Raw genomic sequence first — 16,999 nt, 5'->3', positions numbered from 1 at the left:
TAAATAGGTCCCTTAAAGAAAAAAAGGTCCGAATAGGTCCCTTAAAGACATATTCGTTAATCAGTTTGGTCCTATTTAGACCTCTTTTTAGGGACCAAACTGATTAACGGAGATGTCTTTAAGGGACCTATTCGGACTTTTTTTCTTTAAGGGACCTATTTGAACCTTTTTTTCTTTAAGGGACCAATATGAAACCAAAAATGTCTTTAAGGGACCATTTTATTAATTAAGCCAAAAAAAAATCGTATTATCAACATAGAAATGGAGATTGTAAATTTTAAACATTATAAGAAACTACTTTCTCCAATTAGTTTAACCAATAATCATTATTGCAAATACAAATAACAATACGAGACATCAGAAAAAATATAATCAAAATCAGTAAATCACAGTATCTTCATCAAACAAACACACGTGATTACATTGAATTATGTGTGGTCCGGTTGAACCGGCCAGTTCGGTCTGGTTTTTATATTAAATTGTTATAACTCACTTCTCTTTCCTGAGAACCTATCTATTGCACAATTAAAAAATTTCGTGACAATTTTAAATTTTTCAAGTCATAATATGGAGAAATTTAATGGAAGAATCAATTTAATCTTGTGGAATATACAAATTAAAGATGTGTTCATACGATCAATATTAAACAAGATGTTTATTAACACACTGAGTATGGGTTGACATTGATGAAAAGTGTGTTGAGAAATTATTTTAATTGCTGAATAAACCATAATTTTTCAGCATAATTTTCAACATATAAAAATTCTTTGAGTGATTTATGTTTGCTTGATAAAGGGGCATTGAAAACAATTTTAAGATAAGGAACTGATTAATATAGACAGACATGGTGAAACTTGCCAAAGTTGAAAAAACAACCAAAATATTATTCTCCAATTTTGTAATGTTTTATTGGAAAAATAGCTCTTGAACCAAATATTGCATTAGAACACTTTGCATTAATGCAATGAGAAAATCCATGGTACATACACTCAACATCAATTGCATTATATAATAGCGGCAATGTCACCAAAAAAAATTACAAAATATTTTGGAAAACAAAATGAAAATTCTGTGGTGTGGGGGAATGGTCCCATGCTCAAAAGAGCATACTAAACTCCTAAATACTCAACTCACAGTTATTGAAACAACCAAAAAAAATTCAAGCCGAACTCTTTGTGTTATTACTTGGATTCGACTTTCTTACTACCATTTACTTGCCACTTGCAAGCTGGTTGCGGATTTGTTTTGTGGCCTCAACCATGTTTGTGAGTGCCGGATTCACCTCGGTGTACTTGCGAGTTTTGAGACCACAATCAGGATTGACCCATAAGATGTTTTTCTCAAGCACTGCAAGCATTTTGTTGATCCTATCAGCGATTTCTTCAGTTGGTGGTATTCTTGGGGAGTGAATGTCGTAAACTCCAGGGCCAATTCCAGCTCCATACTTAACTCCATCACGGAACACCCTTAGGAGCTTTTCATCAGAACGAGAATTCTCAATGGTGATCACATCAGCATCCATATCAATGATTGAGTGGATGATATCATTGAAGTGAGAGTAACACATGTGGGTGTGGATCTGTCAATTTTTAATAATCCAAGATATGTAAGTTATTTTCTATAAATGTAACATATATGGAAAGGAAAAATTATAGTAATGCCTTGTATGCTACAAAGCACTGACACAAACACGACAATGACACCGGCAATAATTTAAGAAATTGAATGTAACTACATGTGACACCGGACACGCCAATGATATGTGTGTAATCCAGAAGTACCTGAGTAGTATCCTGCACACCAACATTGGTGATCCTGAAGGAATGGACAGCCCATTCCAAGTAGTGAGCTTGTCCTGATTTCCTTAATGGTAAACCTTCTCTCAAAGCAGCCTCGTCAATTTGGATAACAGTAATACCGGCTTTTTCAAGGTCTTCTACTTCATCCTTGATAGCCAAAGCAATCTGATAGCAAGTCTCAGACCTGTGAAAAGGTTGAATAACGTGTTAGTAATAACAATCAAGTAAGCACTAATTAATTTATAGTCTTTTTCCAACCACATTATGCTGAGTCTTGAGTTTATACCTAGGTTGGTCATTTCGAACAAAGGACCAGTTAAGAATGGTGACAGGGCCGGTAAGCATTCCCTTCATTGGGCGTTTGGTCATGCTCTGAGCAGTAGATGACCAGAAGACAGTCATTGGTTTTGGACGGCTCACATCACCGTAGATGATTGGTGGCTTCACACAGCGAGATCCATAAGATTGCACCCATCCATTAACAGTGAAGGCAAAGCCTGATAACTGCTCACCAAAGTACTCAACCATATCATTTCTCTGCAAGGAAAGGCAACAAAAATTAGTTGGAAGTACATTCGGGAATCAACAACATCATAATGAGGCTCGGATAATACACGGATACCAGACACGACACTGACAAAGCGTCGGTGCTATATAGATATTTAGTCCTTAAATGAAGATGAGAACTAACCTCAGGCTCTCCATGTACGAGGACATCAATATCAAGCTTTTCTTGGAGTTCAACGACTTCACGAATTTCCTTTTTAATGGAATTAACATACTCTTCCTCTGAGATCCTGTGAAAAACAAGATTCGAGTCAACAAAAGAAGGAAAATTGTAAAAAAAGCCGAGTTATAAGCTCCAAGAGCATATCTTACTTGGTAGCCTTGTATTCACGTCTAACCCTCCTCAATTCGGGGGTCTGAGGGAAGGATCCAATGGTAGTGGTTGGAAGGACAGGAAGGTTGAGCTTCTTTTGTTGTGCGTCCAGTCTGGCACTGACATTTGTGGCACGGCGATGGTCAGAACCCTTCAATGCAGCAGCCTATGAGGGAAAGAAAAGATGTCATAAGTAACATGGGAATGAATTTTTTGAAATCCTGACTCAACAGAAATGAGCAGTTGAACACTCACAGCCTTCTGAACACCCTCATTAGTCACTCTTGGAGAGGTCTTTCTTGAAGCCAGAGCTGCAGAATTAGAAGAGAAGAAGGCCTGAAAATGAAACCACAAAAATAGTGATTGAATTAATAATGTAGTGAAACAAACATTATACTTTCCAAGAAAGTAATCAAGTATTAATCAAACAATTTTGTAATCAAGTAGTAACAAGCATCATCTAGCTAGTTTTGTCTGATGTGCGATAAAGGAAATGAATGTTGATTACCTCATCCTTTTGACCAGCCAATGCCTTGGCCAATGCATTTACTTCAACAACTTTTTGGGCAGCAAAAGCTAGCCATGATTTAATCTCATTATCCAACTTGGTCTCATTAACAAGATCAACAGCAGTGTGGAGAAGTGAACAAGAGGTTGACACAACAAGTTTATCTGCATACATATTAGTAAAATAGATATATCAAGTGATTATATATTAAACCCTGGTTCATATCAAGTGCTTATGTCAGTAGATAACTCAAATAAACTAATCCAAACAGACCACAAAAAGAAAAGTCTGACAGAATTTCATGAAATGCATGTTTGACAAATACCTTTTCCCACAGTTGCCTCTAACCCATTTAATGTAGCCAAAGAAGCAGTAAGATCATTGGCCCAAATGTTCCTTCCATCAACAACTCCCGCGAACAAGTATTTTCCACTAGGAAATCCACCCTTGATCAAATCAAGAGTCTTAGTGCCACGGACTAAATCAAAACCGTATGCGGTGACACCAGCCAAACCTGTGAGGGTCTTGTATGCCTCAGCAGGAACGTCAGCAAAGTAAGTCTCAACAAGAACATTTAAACCAGATAAAGAGGAAGCAAGTTCTGAGTATGCTGTAGTAAATGCTTGCAACTTTTGTGGTTCAAGGTCTAAGACAAGTGTAGGTTCATCAAATTGAATCCATGAAGCACCAGCTGCCTTAAGATCAGCAACAACTTCCCTGGTTTAATAATAACAATAAGCTAGTTAGAGATGTAACATGGATATAGGCCTTGTGTGGATAAAAAACTTAAATAAGTGTTTATAGCATAAGCACTTATCATAGAAGTGCTTCTCTATAAGCTATTTCTATAAACAAAGATAAAATTAAGTTAAGCTGTTTGCATAAGCTATCCTCAAGAGCTTATGGAAATAAGCTGAAAACAACTTATGGACATGTTATAAGTTGTTTCCATAAACTCTCCCAGATAATCTTACAAAGTGCTTATGCCAATAGATAAACACAAATAAGTCATCCAAACAGACCGATAATCATAAAGCGCAAAACATTAACAGTTCTCTACAACTTAAGATTCTTACTTGTAGACAGCAAGAACTTTAGGGAGGAGAGTAAGAAGATCAAAGGTTGGTGGAACACCGTTGGCCGGCTTGGATAGCAACAAGTATGTTACTGGGCCAACGAGGACTGGAACTGTATCTACTCCAAGCTGAAACAAAAATAAAACATTCAAGGACAATGTAGAGATAGATAAACACATGAAAACATCCCACACACAACACAAAAAAACATCATCAAAACTTATCCTGAAAACAAAATGCACGCTATTCTGAATAGCAATGCCTTTCACAGTCAGAGCTTAACTGTCCACCAGTGTTGTCAATCGTGCATCGCGAAAATATAGCAGTGTGTTCAAATTCTGCTATGCAACAGAGGTACACCTCCACCATTGCCGCACATTGACAACACTGTACTAAATCGTGTATGGTGTATCGTGAAATAATAATGGTTTGTTCAAATTCTGCTACATTGTAGTGCTATAGTGCTGCTACTTGACAACACTGACAATATCTAAACTAGAGTTTCCAAGTAATATGACTTTAAATGCATACCGCCTTGGCTTCCTTGTATTCATTCACTGCCTTGTGAGAAGAATAAGTGAAGTTCACATCAGGTCCCAATTCGGGGACAATGAAGTGGCTGGATCAATAAACATAAACACAGGAGTTCCATTGTTAGATTGTTATAACAATGTCATTATTAGTAATGAATAATAAACTAACAACTAATACAACAAAGACATGAACCATAATCACTTACTAGTTGGTGTCGAACCACTTGGTCATCTCCATTGCAGGCACAGTTGCATTACCTCTGCCCATGGAGAAATAGGTATCAAATCCAATCTCACCGCCAGTCCATCCGTATCTTGGTGGAACAGCACCGAGCATGGCGGTGGTATTGAGTACATGATCATAGTATGCAAAAGTGTTGCTGGGGATATACTTGATCCCGACATCAGCCATCTGTTTCCAGATAGATGCTCTGAGATCAGCAGCCACCTTCTCCAAATCTTCGGCGCTGCTCTTCTGATCCCAAAATGACTCGAGGGCGAACTTGAGCTCTCTCTTGGGGCCCATGCGAGGATATCCAACAATATGTGATGCCATTTTCTGCCATATAAGATAAAAATTGCAAAGAAAAATCTCAGCCTCCTATGTTTCAAATCATTTATGTAGTTCCTATACAATGTGTTATTTTCTTTAAGATAGCTGTTATCAATTATTATTATGAACGAACGAGTTTAATAATTATATACCAATAATATAAACAAATTTTATATAAATATTCAATTACATTGTCATCTTGTCACAAAGAGGAAAAAATATGATATGACAAGTCGGTGTATAATTATTAAATTCTATGAATTAACCATGCTAACACAATTTGAACTTAGAGTATAAACATTTCTAAAATAAACACAACAACAAAAGCTAGAACGTTGCATTCATAAATTCACATAGTCATTGCAATTAGTAAATCAAAACCATATGATCAAGATCAGAACGTTCCTATTCTAATATGTTGATTGATGTAGTGTCTGATACTGACACAGACACTTGACATGACACCAATAATGACACGTTGACCCATAATTTGAGAAAATCGAAGTAATTGAAGATAATTACATGTATCTGTGTCAGTATCAGACACTAGACACGCCTTTGATCTTAAGTTTTGATTTTTCTAATGTACATTACATCATCACATGAATGTTTTAAATAAGGGAAAACCACTATCCTAGTCACTAAAAGTGTAACTCGCTGTCATATTTGTCCTTGAATGTATTAAAATTTCAAATATATCCTTAGTAGCATTACATTTGAGGACCAAATTGACTACCAAAAAATAGATTTGAGGATCAAAATGACTAATAAAAGAGACATTTGTAGATCTAATTGCGATTTCCATGCATCAGGAACGAATGTGACACCGAAATACACTTCCAGGACCAAAATGGTGGTTTGTCCGTTAAATAAAGGTCTATGACTGCAATTGAGACCGCGACATATGAGTTTTTCGATAACTCAACAACCGCAACCATTACTGCAACTGCTATTTAAAATCTTATTACACATTATCATTGAATTTTCATTTTAATTTAAAAAAAAATAATTCCATGAAAAATTCAGGTAAAGATCAACAAAAACTTACAACAGATCTTGAAAAACAGAATTACTGAAATAAAGAACATGAATTAAGCATTGAAATAATAACAATATTTACCACTAATAATAAAGAATGATGATGAAAAAAGAATTGAGAGAGAGAGAGAGAGAGAGAGGAATAATAAGATGTAATGAAATGAAGAATATATATATAAATGTGTAAAGAGTGAAAAATGGATGAAGGAGAGTGAGAATCTCGTAACCTTAATTTTGAGAGAGAGAATAGTTCTTTCTATTTTGTGATGAGTGAAAGAAGGAAAGTGAGAATGGCGCGAGAGAAATGGAGTGAAAGTCGGACTATTTATAGTCATTTCTTACTTCTTGGCTGCCTTCGTGTCTAAATCCAACTACTCCCATCTTAGTTACTACCACCCAACTTTTCATTCCTACTCAACACATCACTTAATCACTTTTTTTTTTTATTTATTTATTGCTATTATTTCAATTAAGGAAAATGACCCAAAATAAAAAAATTCAGCTTTGAAATTGGTATATTCAAGTGTAAAATATTATATTTCCAAAATTAATTTTATCTTTTATTTCTATTTATGGTATGTTCTCCAGGACACTATTTGGCATAATCCTTCAATTAAAGGCAAAGTCTTTCGTGCACAAGCCTCTCAAGTTGTGCATCATGCACAAGTCATCCAAAACACTATGACGAATACGAATTTTACAAAATTCACTGTCGGATTAAAAGTTTATATCGTATAGATCATCCATAAATTTTTTAAAAAAAAAATGAAAATCATTTAATATGTTATTGAGACCCATCAAAATTAACGATTTATGGATTTTTATTGAATACCGTTAATCTTAATGGGTCTTAATAACATATCAAATGACTTTCAAAAAAATTTATGAATAAACTAAACGATATAAACTTTCCATCCAACGATGGAGTTTGCAAAATTCGTATTCGTTATAAAAATATCAAAGACTTGTGCACCATGCACCACTTAATTAAGTGGTGCATGTTAGACAAAGCCTCAATTAAATTTTTTTTTTTTTGGTTTACAATGAGTGGGAATCCAACCCATGACCTATAACATTACTACCCAAACCCATCACTACTAGACCAAACCTAATGGCTTAAAGCCTCAATTAAATATATTTTTATTACTCTTTTGTCACATATTTGACTTACCAGTAAGGTCTTTATTAGACCACATGAAGCACGGACTCTGACACGGATACGGACACGACGACATCGTTAAAGTAAAAAATATAGGACACCGACACTGCTATATATTTATATAAGATATAAATTGAGAATCAAAATATATACATATAAAGTTATGTTGAGCAAGTTATTTCTTAAAAAAAGTTTTAAAACAAGATATCATAGTATTTTACCTATATTTATCCATCTACTATTGAAAAATCTAAAAATATTGTAATCAAAATGTAATCTCTTCAATACCTCATTGATCAATATTATTGTTTCGACACATCTTTAACTCTTGTAGATATGTGTGGTATGTGCCTAAGGAAAATATAAGCAAAGAAAAACAAAATTTTTGGGACACTTGTCCGACACGTGTCGTACGAGTGTTTTACAGGTGTCGGACACCGATAAAAGGAGTGTCGAAATTGAGTTTTTTTTTGGACACCGGTCTGAGCTATCCAACACGTGCCGTAAAAGTGTCATACGACTGTCGGATACCGACACGTGTTGGACACCACGACACACCTAATCATAAGAGTGTCATACGAGTGTCCTTACAATGGTCATGTTGAAAAATTAGTTCAATTTTTGAAACTCTACAATGGTTAGTTTAATAGGGTGTTGAATAATATTAGGATAAATTGGAGTTGAAAACTTCCAACATGTTGAAACAACAAGTGGTGGGGGAGGAGTGGGTCGCTTCCTCCACTTGGCAACCTATTATCGGTTGTTGTGATTTTTAGATTTTTATCTCATCCTTATTATTTTGGTCAATTATTTTGTGGTAAATTAATTTTTTTTCACCAAAATTTATCATTTTTTTTTCTATAAATAGAAGTTTGGTTCATTTGATTTGGACACAGGAAAAAAACAATTTTTTCCTTCTAATTTTTTGTAATTTTATTTGTTTTAATAATGACTATCCCTATATCTCGTCTTTATTACTTGGAAGAAAAAAAAGTTAATTAAGAATATAAAATTAAAAAAATAATTTCAAATACATTATTAAATTAGAAAAAAAAATATTTAACGCTTAATTATTCTAATTTAATTTCAATCGATAACTGTTATTAATATATAATCACAAAAACAAAAACATGAAAGAAAATAAAAATTTGAAATAAAAGTGGTGGGGTTGGGTGTTGAATTTTATTAAACAAAATTATTGTAGTGAGTAAAAGTTGAATGAATGTTGAATTATTAGATGGAAGAGAGAGAATATGATGTGGAGTGTAAAAAGTAAAAAATGTGGATGTTGAAAATGTAAACCATGTACATAGTCTTAGGGGTTTGGATCCTCTTTAATTTTCCCTCATGTTTTCTCTCATTTTGCTTAATCCAATGGTAAGGAGAGAAAACATGATGGAAAATTTGAGAGGATCCAAATTCGTTTATTAGGGGTCAGGATATTGACTGTCTGATGTTCAAATTTTAATATCAAAATTTTATATTAATTTACAATAAAAAGTATTTGAAGATTTTGAACTATTCAATTTTGATTAGATGTTGATGTTGATTCTGCTCATTCTGGAGTGTGTGTATTCAATTTCATTTACTACCTACAGATCCTTGCAGCCCGCGGGTAAAAGGATACCTGGTTAAGTGTGTCAGACAATTTAAGCTTATTATCAATATTTATGTATTTGATGAATATTATGTACTTCTATATATATAGTTTTAGATTGTGTCAAGGTATACGTGATCCAAAAGTTTCAAATTTAACCCAAATTCATTCATTCACTGAGATTTCTTATACATGCTAACGGTACAGACACAATTTTTTTGTACATCCCCTGCAGACAATATACGCTCCTTATACGCTCGCGAGACCGTTAGATCCATTACACCCGAAGCGTACCTCCACCGTAACTGTTTTGAATCTCAATGTCGAAGTCATCTAGTTATCCTCGAAGCATAACATGTGTGTAATAATATTTAAAAAACAAAAATAAATTAATGAGATGAAAAGAGTATAAATAATAAAAATATTGTATAACAATGAATTCAAAAATATTAAATTAAGAAGAAAATTTTTTTTTTATCAATTCTATAAATATGTCTTTTAACATTAATTTATAACATACTAGTATAATTTTTATGTTATACATTATTCAATTTCAAATATTAAACGTGATTTTTATGTCATAAAATATTTATTTCAGTTGAAATTTGTATTATAATTTTTTTTTTTGACACAATCTATTTATATTTTTATATGATAAACATTTGTATCTTTTATTTTTTGGTACAAAAACATTTGTATCTTTATATTATATTTATATATAAAATAAACAATAATGAACTCACACATATATAAAAAGATATCAAACCCCCTTCAAAAAAAAAAAAAGAAAGATATCAAACAAATATATCAATGTTTTTTCTTTAACATTTTTTTTTAATAATTAAGCAATGTTTTTTATTTAACATCATTTTTATAACCTTGGTAGTAGGCAAATAGTCAAAGGTCGTCCATATAATAAGAAATTTGTGGTTGGTAACGGTCAATATAACATGTTATGGTTGGCTAGCTAGCTTTTGAAAATGGACACCAACCACTGACTGGTACGCTTAATTTTAGGCTTAATTAATAAAATAGTTTCTTAAAGACATTTTTGGTTTCAGATTGGTCCCTTAAAGAAAAAAAGATCCAAATAGGTCCCTTAAAGAAAAAAAAGTCTGAATAGGTCCCTTAAAGACATTTCCGTTAATCAGTTTGGTCCCTAAAAAGAGGTCTAAATAGGACCAAACTGATTAACGGATATGTCTTTAAGGGACCTATTCGGACCTTTTTTTTTCTTTAAGGGACCTATTTAGACCTTTTTTTCTTTAAGGGACCAATATGAAACCAAAAATATCTTTAAGGGACCATTTTATTAATTAAGCCTTAATTTTACTAGTGCAAGCAACTAAACATGTTTTCTTCAGCTACTAACAATGTCGTGGGGTTAAACTTAACTCGTAGGTTGTTGAAAGATTTGAATGAGCTCTTAGAAATACACGGTAAAAGCACTGAAGATTATGATCTTCCGTCTTTACCTACAGATGCAACAGAAGAAAATACAATACCAAGTGTTATACAAGAAGTGTTATACATTCAAGCTGTTTCAAAATTAAATAACGACCAAATGAATGCTTTCAAAACCATTATGGAAGTCATCGAACGCAAACAAAGTCAGGTATTTTTTATTGATGGTCCAGGTGGAACAGGTAAAACATTCCTTTATCGAACATTGATGGCAACTTTGAGAAGTAGAGGACAAATTGTCCTAGCGACTGCATCTTCTGGTATAGCTGCAACATTATTACCTGGTGGTCGAACCGCACACTCCAGATTTAAGCTACCTTTTGAAGCAACGCCAGGTTCCTATTGCGATATACGCAAACAAACCCATCTTGCAAATCTCTTAAGAGTGGCAGCTGCAATCATTTGGGATGAAGCTCCAATGACAAACCGATATTGCTTAGAAGCCTTAGACAAATCATTGAAGGATGTATTAAACAGCAATGCTCCATTTGGTGGAAAAGTTATGATCATGGGTGGAGACTTTCGCCAAATTCTTCCTGTTATACCTAAAGGTACTAAGGCACAAACGATTTCTGCATGTATCATCAAGTCTCAATTATGGGCTCATACCAAGGTTCTACGTTTGCGTCAGAATATGCGATCGATGCATGATCATGAGTTTGCATCATTTCTTATGCGTATTGGTGATGGAGTTGAACCTACCAAACCTGATGATATGGTGAAGATACCTCCCCAAATTGCAATACCATGGGAAGGAGAACATTCTATACAAGTTCTTATCGACCATATTTTCCCCTAATTAGAATTGCATGGTTGAGATGCATCGTATATGACACAAAGAGCCATACTTACACCTAAAAATGATGACGTCCAAAAATTAAATGATATACTTATCAACCAGTTTCCAGGAGAGGAACATAATTTGTTGTCATTCGACGAGGTTGAAGGGGACACCCACCACTTATATCAACAGGAATTCTTAAACTCCATTACTCAAGGTGGTTTACCTCCGCATATTTTAAAATTAAAAAAAGGTGCACCACTTATGTTGCTGCGGAATCTTGACCCTAGATATGGCCTGTGTAACGGGACACGGTTATTATGTCGTGGTTTGTTTATGAACATGTTGGATGTCGAGATTCTAACAGGAAGTAATGCTCGAAAAAGAGCTTTTTTGCCAAGAATTAAATCAAAAACATCAGCAAGTTCAGGTCTTCCCTTTGTGCTTAGCAGAAAACAGTTTCCTGTGAGACTAAGTTTTGCAATAACCATAAATAAGTCACAAGGACAAACCATTCCAAATGTCGGAATCTATCTTCCGAGCCATGTTTTCAGTCATGGCCAGCTATATGTGGCTTTATCTAGAGGTGTTTCACAAAATTCAACAAAGCTACTCATCAGAGATGGCAAACTACAAGGTGAAGATGGAGAGTTTACAAAAAATGTAGTTTTTAAAAACATTCTTTTATCACAACACAGGTATTTTCATATTTTAAAATTCGTTACACCAATTACACATTTATGCCTTAATTCTTACAAATTATATTGCACTATTACAGTTTGTCTATTTATGCCTTAATTCTTACAAATTATATTGCACTATTACAGTTTGTCTTTATAGATTGTTATAGATTATTAAATAATTAAATAGTGTCTTATTTTGATTATATATACAGACAACATACGTTACCGCGAGATCTTCCAACTTTGTCATGAGTTAAAAACCAAATAATTTGACGCATATTTCGATAACCAAGTAAGTTATACTTAATCGTATTTCTTTATTCATTTTATATTTTTGATCCATTTATTTATCAAAGCATATTATAACACTTTTAGGAGGGAGACTTTCAAAAGAGATGGAACACATGGAAGGATGAGCAATCAATATCATCTATCAAAAAAGTTGATAATAAGGTAAGTTTAAAGTATACATTACAAAATTATTATAATCTGTGTGATTTACTAATACTTAAATTTTCTGATTAAAAGGTTCATTGTCTAAGAGTTTACTCTGTTGGGTGGGGTGCCACAGTAATAACAGATAAAACACAACTGTGGAACATGGTGAGAAGAGAAATATTATCTCAAAGGACGACTAGGTATTTATTGCAGTTATTTACAAAAATATCTTATTATACATGAAATTCATTATTATTCAAAAATGACTTTCACACACACACACACACACACACACACACACACACACACACACACACACACACACACACACACACACACACACACACACACATATATATATATATATATATATATATATATATATATATATATATATATATATATATATATATATATATATATATATAGTTACTCTCATCCATCGATAACAATATACTAATTATTTTTCTCATTTTTTAGGAATATCCAAAATGTTGCAGCAAGTATTAGTAACCATTCACACAAATCTTTTAAATTAAAGCAAGACATCTCCATTCTTCAGGTTTTTTAATATCAAAATCTATATATATACTATTCCATATAACTAGTCCCACACCCGTGCGATGCACATGTGTTATGTTGTATTTTATATTATAATGTTGAAAAATTATTCGTATAAATTGTAACAATAAGTATTATAAAATGAAAATTATAATAATAATAATAATAATATAAAAGTGATGTACTTATCACTTCCTCCAACCAATATATATATACCTATATGTATAGAGAATGAGTACGGACCATCAAAATTGAATGAAATATGATAATGATAATGGTTATATATTTCAATCCCATAACCCAACTTTTTGCATAACCTTCACTCTTCTCTACAATTATAATGTAATTAAGTCAATAATGTATACACTCTTCGTATTTTTTTGTGTGACTAAATTATAAACTCTTTGTTGTTTTTATGAAAACGGTTGACATTTAAATGAGATAAATGTTGAAAGAGAATCCAACTATGCTCATCTTCATTGTCACTAAGGAATGTTATAATAATGTAGAAAAGTGTAACATCTTGTGACATCAATTTTTGGATAATTGGAGAGGTATAATTCAATAATAATGTAGAAAACTGTAACATTTTGTGACATCAATTTTTGGATAATTGGAGAAGCATAATTCTTTATTATTTATTATGAGATTGATATAATATAAAAACAAAAAAAATAGAGATGAGAATGATATAATATAAGGAAGTGATGTGGAAACAAAAAAAATAGAGATGAGAATGATATAATATAAGGAAGTGATGTGGCATTATTGTGTGATTTAATTGGATGTAAGTGGGTGATGTGGATTAGGGTTAAGATGGATAGTAGGAGAATTATCTAAGAATTATATATATAGATAAATATATATTTTTCCATAACATGTTTAATATGTTATTATTTTAATCATTAATTGCGATTTAATTTGTAGTTTTTCAAGAGTAAACAGTTCATTGATAAAGCAATATATGGAGAACTGGTGAGAATATTTGCAAGGTAAACAACACTATACTCAAGTGATTACATATTATTCATTATTTTCTAACAATATTGTCTTTTTACTTTAATAATAAGTTAATGGTTGATTCACATATATTTCATGTTTAGCCTTCTGATAAAAATCAATGAAACCAAAGTAATATATATATATATGTTTATGGTTGTAGTCTTGTAGAATACTTGAGTAAATCCAATGAACTACTTAGGAATTGAATTTTCAAAATGACTATGTCAGCAAGAGAGTGACTGAATTAGTCAATAGCAGAGATTCCAAGTTTGTAAACAAATGTTGTCGTTGTTATTATATATATATATGGTGTAATTTCAACTGTTGATGTTTAATTTGAGATTGCCTATCATTTCTACCGGTTATTTGATTGAATTAAGACATGTTTAAATTTTGTGTTAATGTTAGTCTTATTTCGTCACATTTCGTCATCAAAGGGACTTTTACATTGGATTCAACGTCTCTATGTAACTATGTTTTAATAACACAATATATCTATTATATGCTTCTTTTGGTACTGTCAAGAAAAAATGTCTTCTTTTAGTTTTACTTTTATCAACAAACTTACATAATTCATGTTGCTATGATTTTTTTTTTTTTCAACGTTACTTTATCTATGGTGCGGACTAATACACGTATATTACAATTTTTATTTTGAGGGAACCTGAAAATGCACAAATTAGTTTAAATAAAAATCAAACTTATAATAAACCATTGTTTACAATTTATTTACATTAATAAAATAGAAAACGCGAATCACACAAACAGGCGCGGAACGCGCCTGTTTGGCCGCTAGTAGAAGAGAAATTGGATAGAAATTTTATATCGTTTGGATGAATAGAAAAGTGAGAAGAGAAAAATTAATAAAAATGAAAAATAACAAATTTATCATTTTTTACAATAAAATAAACTAGTTGAATGAGGGTATTGTTGTAAAATGGTTAATTTCACTTCTTTCCACACAAATCTCTCATAATATGGAGAGATTTGTTTTTGACAGTCACAACTCATTATATTTCTTTTTTTCCTTATTTCTCTTCTCATCCAAACTATAGAAATAGTCTATTTCTTTGCTATCTCTCTTTTTTATTTCTCTCTTTTGTAAATCTACCTAAACAAACATAGTGTAAATGGCCCGACCCGAATGAGCTTCAGGGTTTATCATCCCTGGCCAAAAAGTCCATATTTTTAAATTTGGGCCTTTTTAGGTCGGACTAATATTTTAAGGTCCAAATCCTATATTTATTCAGGTTTAGCAAATTACCTTGTACGAGCTAGCTCATTTTGACGGCTCTAGAATTTCAAAACGGGCTATCCCACCCTAAAAGGACAACATGGATGGACTTAGGATGGTTTAATTTTTTGAATAATTTTTTTAAAATGGAATCTTTAACAAGATTCAATAAAATACCATATACTGTAATATTTTGATTTAGTACAATCAATAAAAAAATAAAATAAAGAAACTGTTGATTTCTCTAGAAGTCTCTTCTTTTCTTATACATTTGATTTGATTTGTTTGAAACGTTTTCACTTCACTCGGTCATTCACTTCCCACTTCCACCCACAGAAACCCTAATCACAAACTCTTCTGAATGGCTCCCAGAAAACGTCTCCTCATCAACAATCCACCCAGCGTTACCACCACCACCTCTGAGTCTTCCGACGACGACAAAAATGATTATATCCAGCTTCCTTGTTCATCCAAGAAACAACCGGTAGTCGTCGAAGGAGAAGAAGAAATAGGAGATGAAGATTCATCATCCGAAGAAGAAGAAGAAGATTCTTCATCTGAAGAACTTCAACATTCTCAACCTGCTGCTTCCCAAAATCCTCCACCTTCTACGCCAAATTCAAACCCTAACCCTAAACCTGTTGCTTCTGCTGAATCCGGACCGAAACCCACTACACCTCATGATACCAAACTCAGACAACACGCTTCCAAGCCCATCAAAGCCCAACCACAGGCCCAATCATCAGCCCAAGCCCAAACCACTCCTAAATCTGGGAACAAACGTGCTAACGACGACAACAACGCCAATGGAAATGCTGCAAAACGTTCCAAAGGCAAAGAAACTGTTTCTGCCGCTGCTGGTGGTAGAATCTTCAGTGAAGGCGATGAACTCGCTATTCTGAGAGGAGTTGCTGACTTCCTTTCCAAAACTGGAAAGGATCCTTCGAAGAATATAGATTCTTTTCATGATTTTGTGAAGAACTCGCTTGGTGCTACGGTGACTAATCAGCAAATTAAGCGAAAAATTCGTGGCCTGAGGGAGAAGTATGAATCGGGTGATAATTTCATTAAACCCCATGACAAGAAAGCTTTAGAACTCTTCAAAAAGATTAAATGGGGAAACAATGGTGGGAATGTTGCTGGAGAAGAAAATGGAAAAGCTGTTGATGTGAAAAGTCCAAAGAAAGATGTTAATGTTAAAGTTAAGCATGTTGGTTCTTCTTCTAAAAATGTGGGAAGTGGTGTTGATAATAATTTCATTTTGAATGAAATTTTTCGTTCCAGGGATGCTAAGGGTTTGCCTTTGAACAAGGATGATGGAAAGCGATTGAACAAGGATGATGGAGAAAAAAGGTTAGAAATGATTGGTGAAAGCAGGAGGGCTGAAATGGTGCACCAATGGAGGCAGCTTCATGTCGCGGAATTGGAGGTTTTTGTGAATCGGGCGCAGTTAGTGAAAGATCATACTAGCTATTTATTGGAGGAACTCACTAAATCAACCCATTAGGATTATCTGTCTATGTTAGGTATAATTTTTTTGGTTAATCTATTACATGTTTTGGATCATTTTGAGGCTATATTATGTTGATTGGGTTTGACAACTGTTATTAGGTATAGTTTGGTGGTTATCAGTTGCTTGTTTTGGATAGTTTTGAGCCTCTATGGTCATTTTTTGGGGGGTTAACATCTATGG

General features: G+C 33.1%; 3 protein-coding genes and 1 long non-coding RNA gene across 4 annotated transcripts; 3 read left to right on the top strand and 1 right to left on the bottom strand.

The window, feature by feature from the left end:
- Positions 1-936: 936 nt before the first annotated feature.
- Positions 937-6,756, bottom strand: LOC123883388 (5-methyltetrahydropteroyltriglutamate--homocysteine methyltransferase 1-like). Its single transcript, XM_045932172.1, has 12 exons — positions 6,615-6,756; positions 5,003-5,355; positions 4,795-4,882; positions 4,264-4,391; positions 3,513-3,904; positions 3,188-3,351; positions 2,935-3,015; positions 2,679-2,845; positions 2,491-2,596; positions 2,086-2,336; positions 1,782-1,983; positions 937-1,579 (listed from the first exon to the last, which is right to left on the bottom strand). The coding sequence occupies exons 1-12, from the start codon at positions 6,720-6,722 to the stop codon at positions 1,211-1,213; spliced, it is 2,409 nt and encodes an 802-aa protein (XP_045788128.1). The 5' UTR covers positions 6,723-6,756; the 3' UTR covers positions 937-1,210.
- Positions 6,757-10,494: 3,738 nt separating this feature from the next.
- Positions 10,495-12,484, top strand: LOC123885957 (ATP-dependent DNA helicase PIF1-like). The gene is given in 4 exon segments (XM_045935294.1): positions 10,495-11,783; positions 11,838-12,086; positions 12,284-12,363; positions 12,447-12,484. Coding segments are annotated over 3 exon segments (1,578 nt in total). The 3' UTR covers positions 12,324-12,363; positions 12,447-12,484.
- A 145-nt stretch (positions 12,485-12,629) lies between these two features.
- LOC123883128 lies at positions 12,630-14,330 on the top strand. Its single transcript, XR_006800116.1, has 4 exons — positions 12,630-12,709; positions 12,990-13,071; positions 13,998-14,062; positions 14,241-14,330. It is a non-coding gene; the product is annotated as an uncharacterized LOC123883128 (long non-coding RNA).
- Positions 14,331-15,601: 1,271 nt separating this feature from the next.
- LOC123884587 (probable transcription factor At4g00390) lies at positions 15,602-16,999 on the top strand. The gene has a single exon (XM_045933711.1). It carries the CDS (start codon positions 15,668-15,670, stop codon positions 16,811-16,813), a length of 1,146 nt encoding a protein of 381 aa, XP_045789667.1. The 5' UTR covers positions 15,602-15,667; the 3' UTR covers positions 16,814-16,999.

The sequence above is a fragment of the Trifolium pratense genome, linkage group LG5, assembly GCF_020283565.1.
Source record: "Trifolium pratense cultivar HEN17-A07 linkage group LG5, ARS_RC_1.1, whole genome shotgun sequence".
Taxonomy (NCBI): domain Eukaryota; kingdom Viridiplantae; phylum Streptophyta; class Magnoliopsida; order Fabales; family Fabaceae; genus Trifolium; species Trifolium pratense.
The sequence above is the reverse complement of the archived record's forward strand: the minus strand, read 5'-3'. Positions and strand labels throughout refer to the sequence as shown.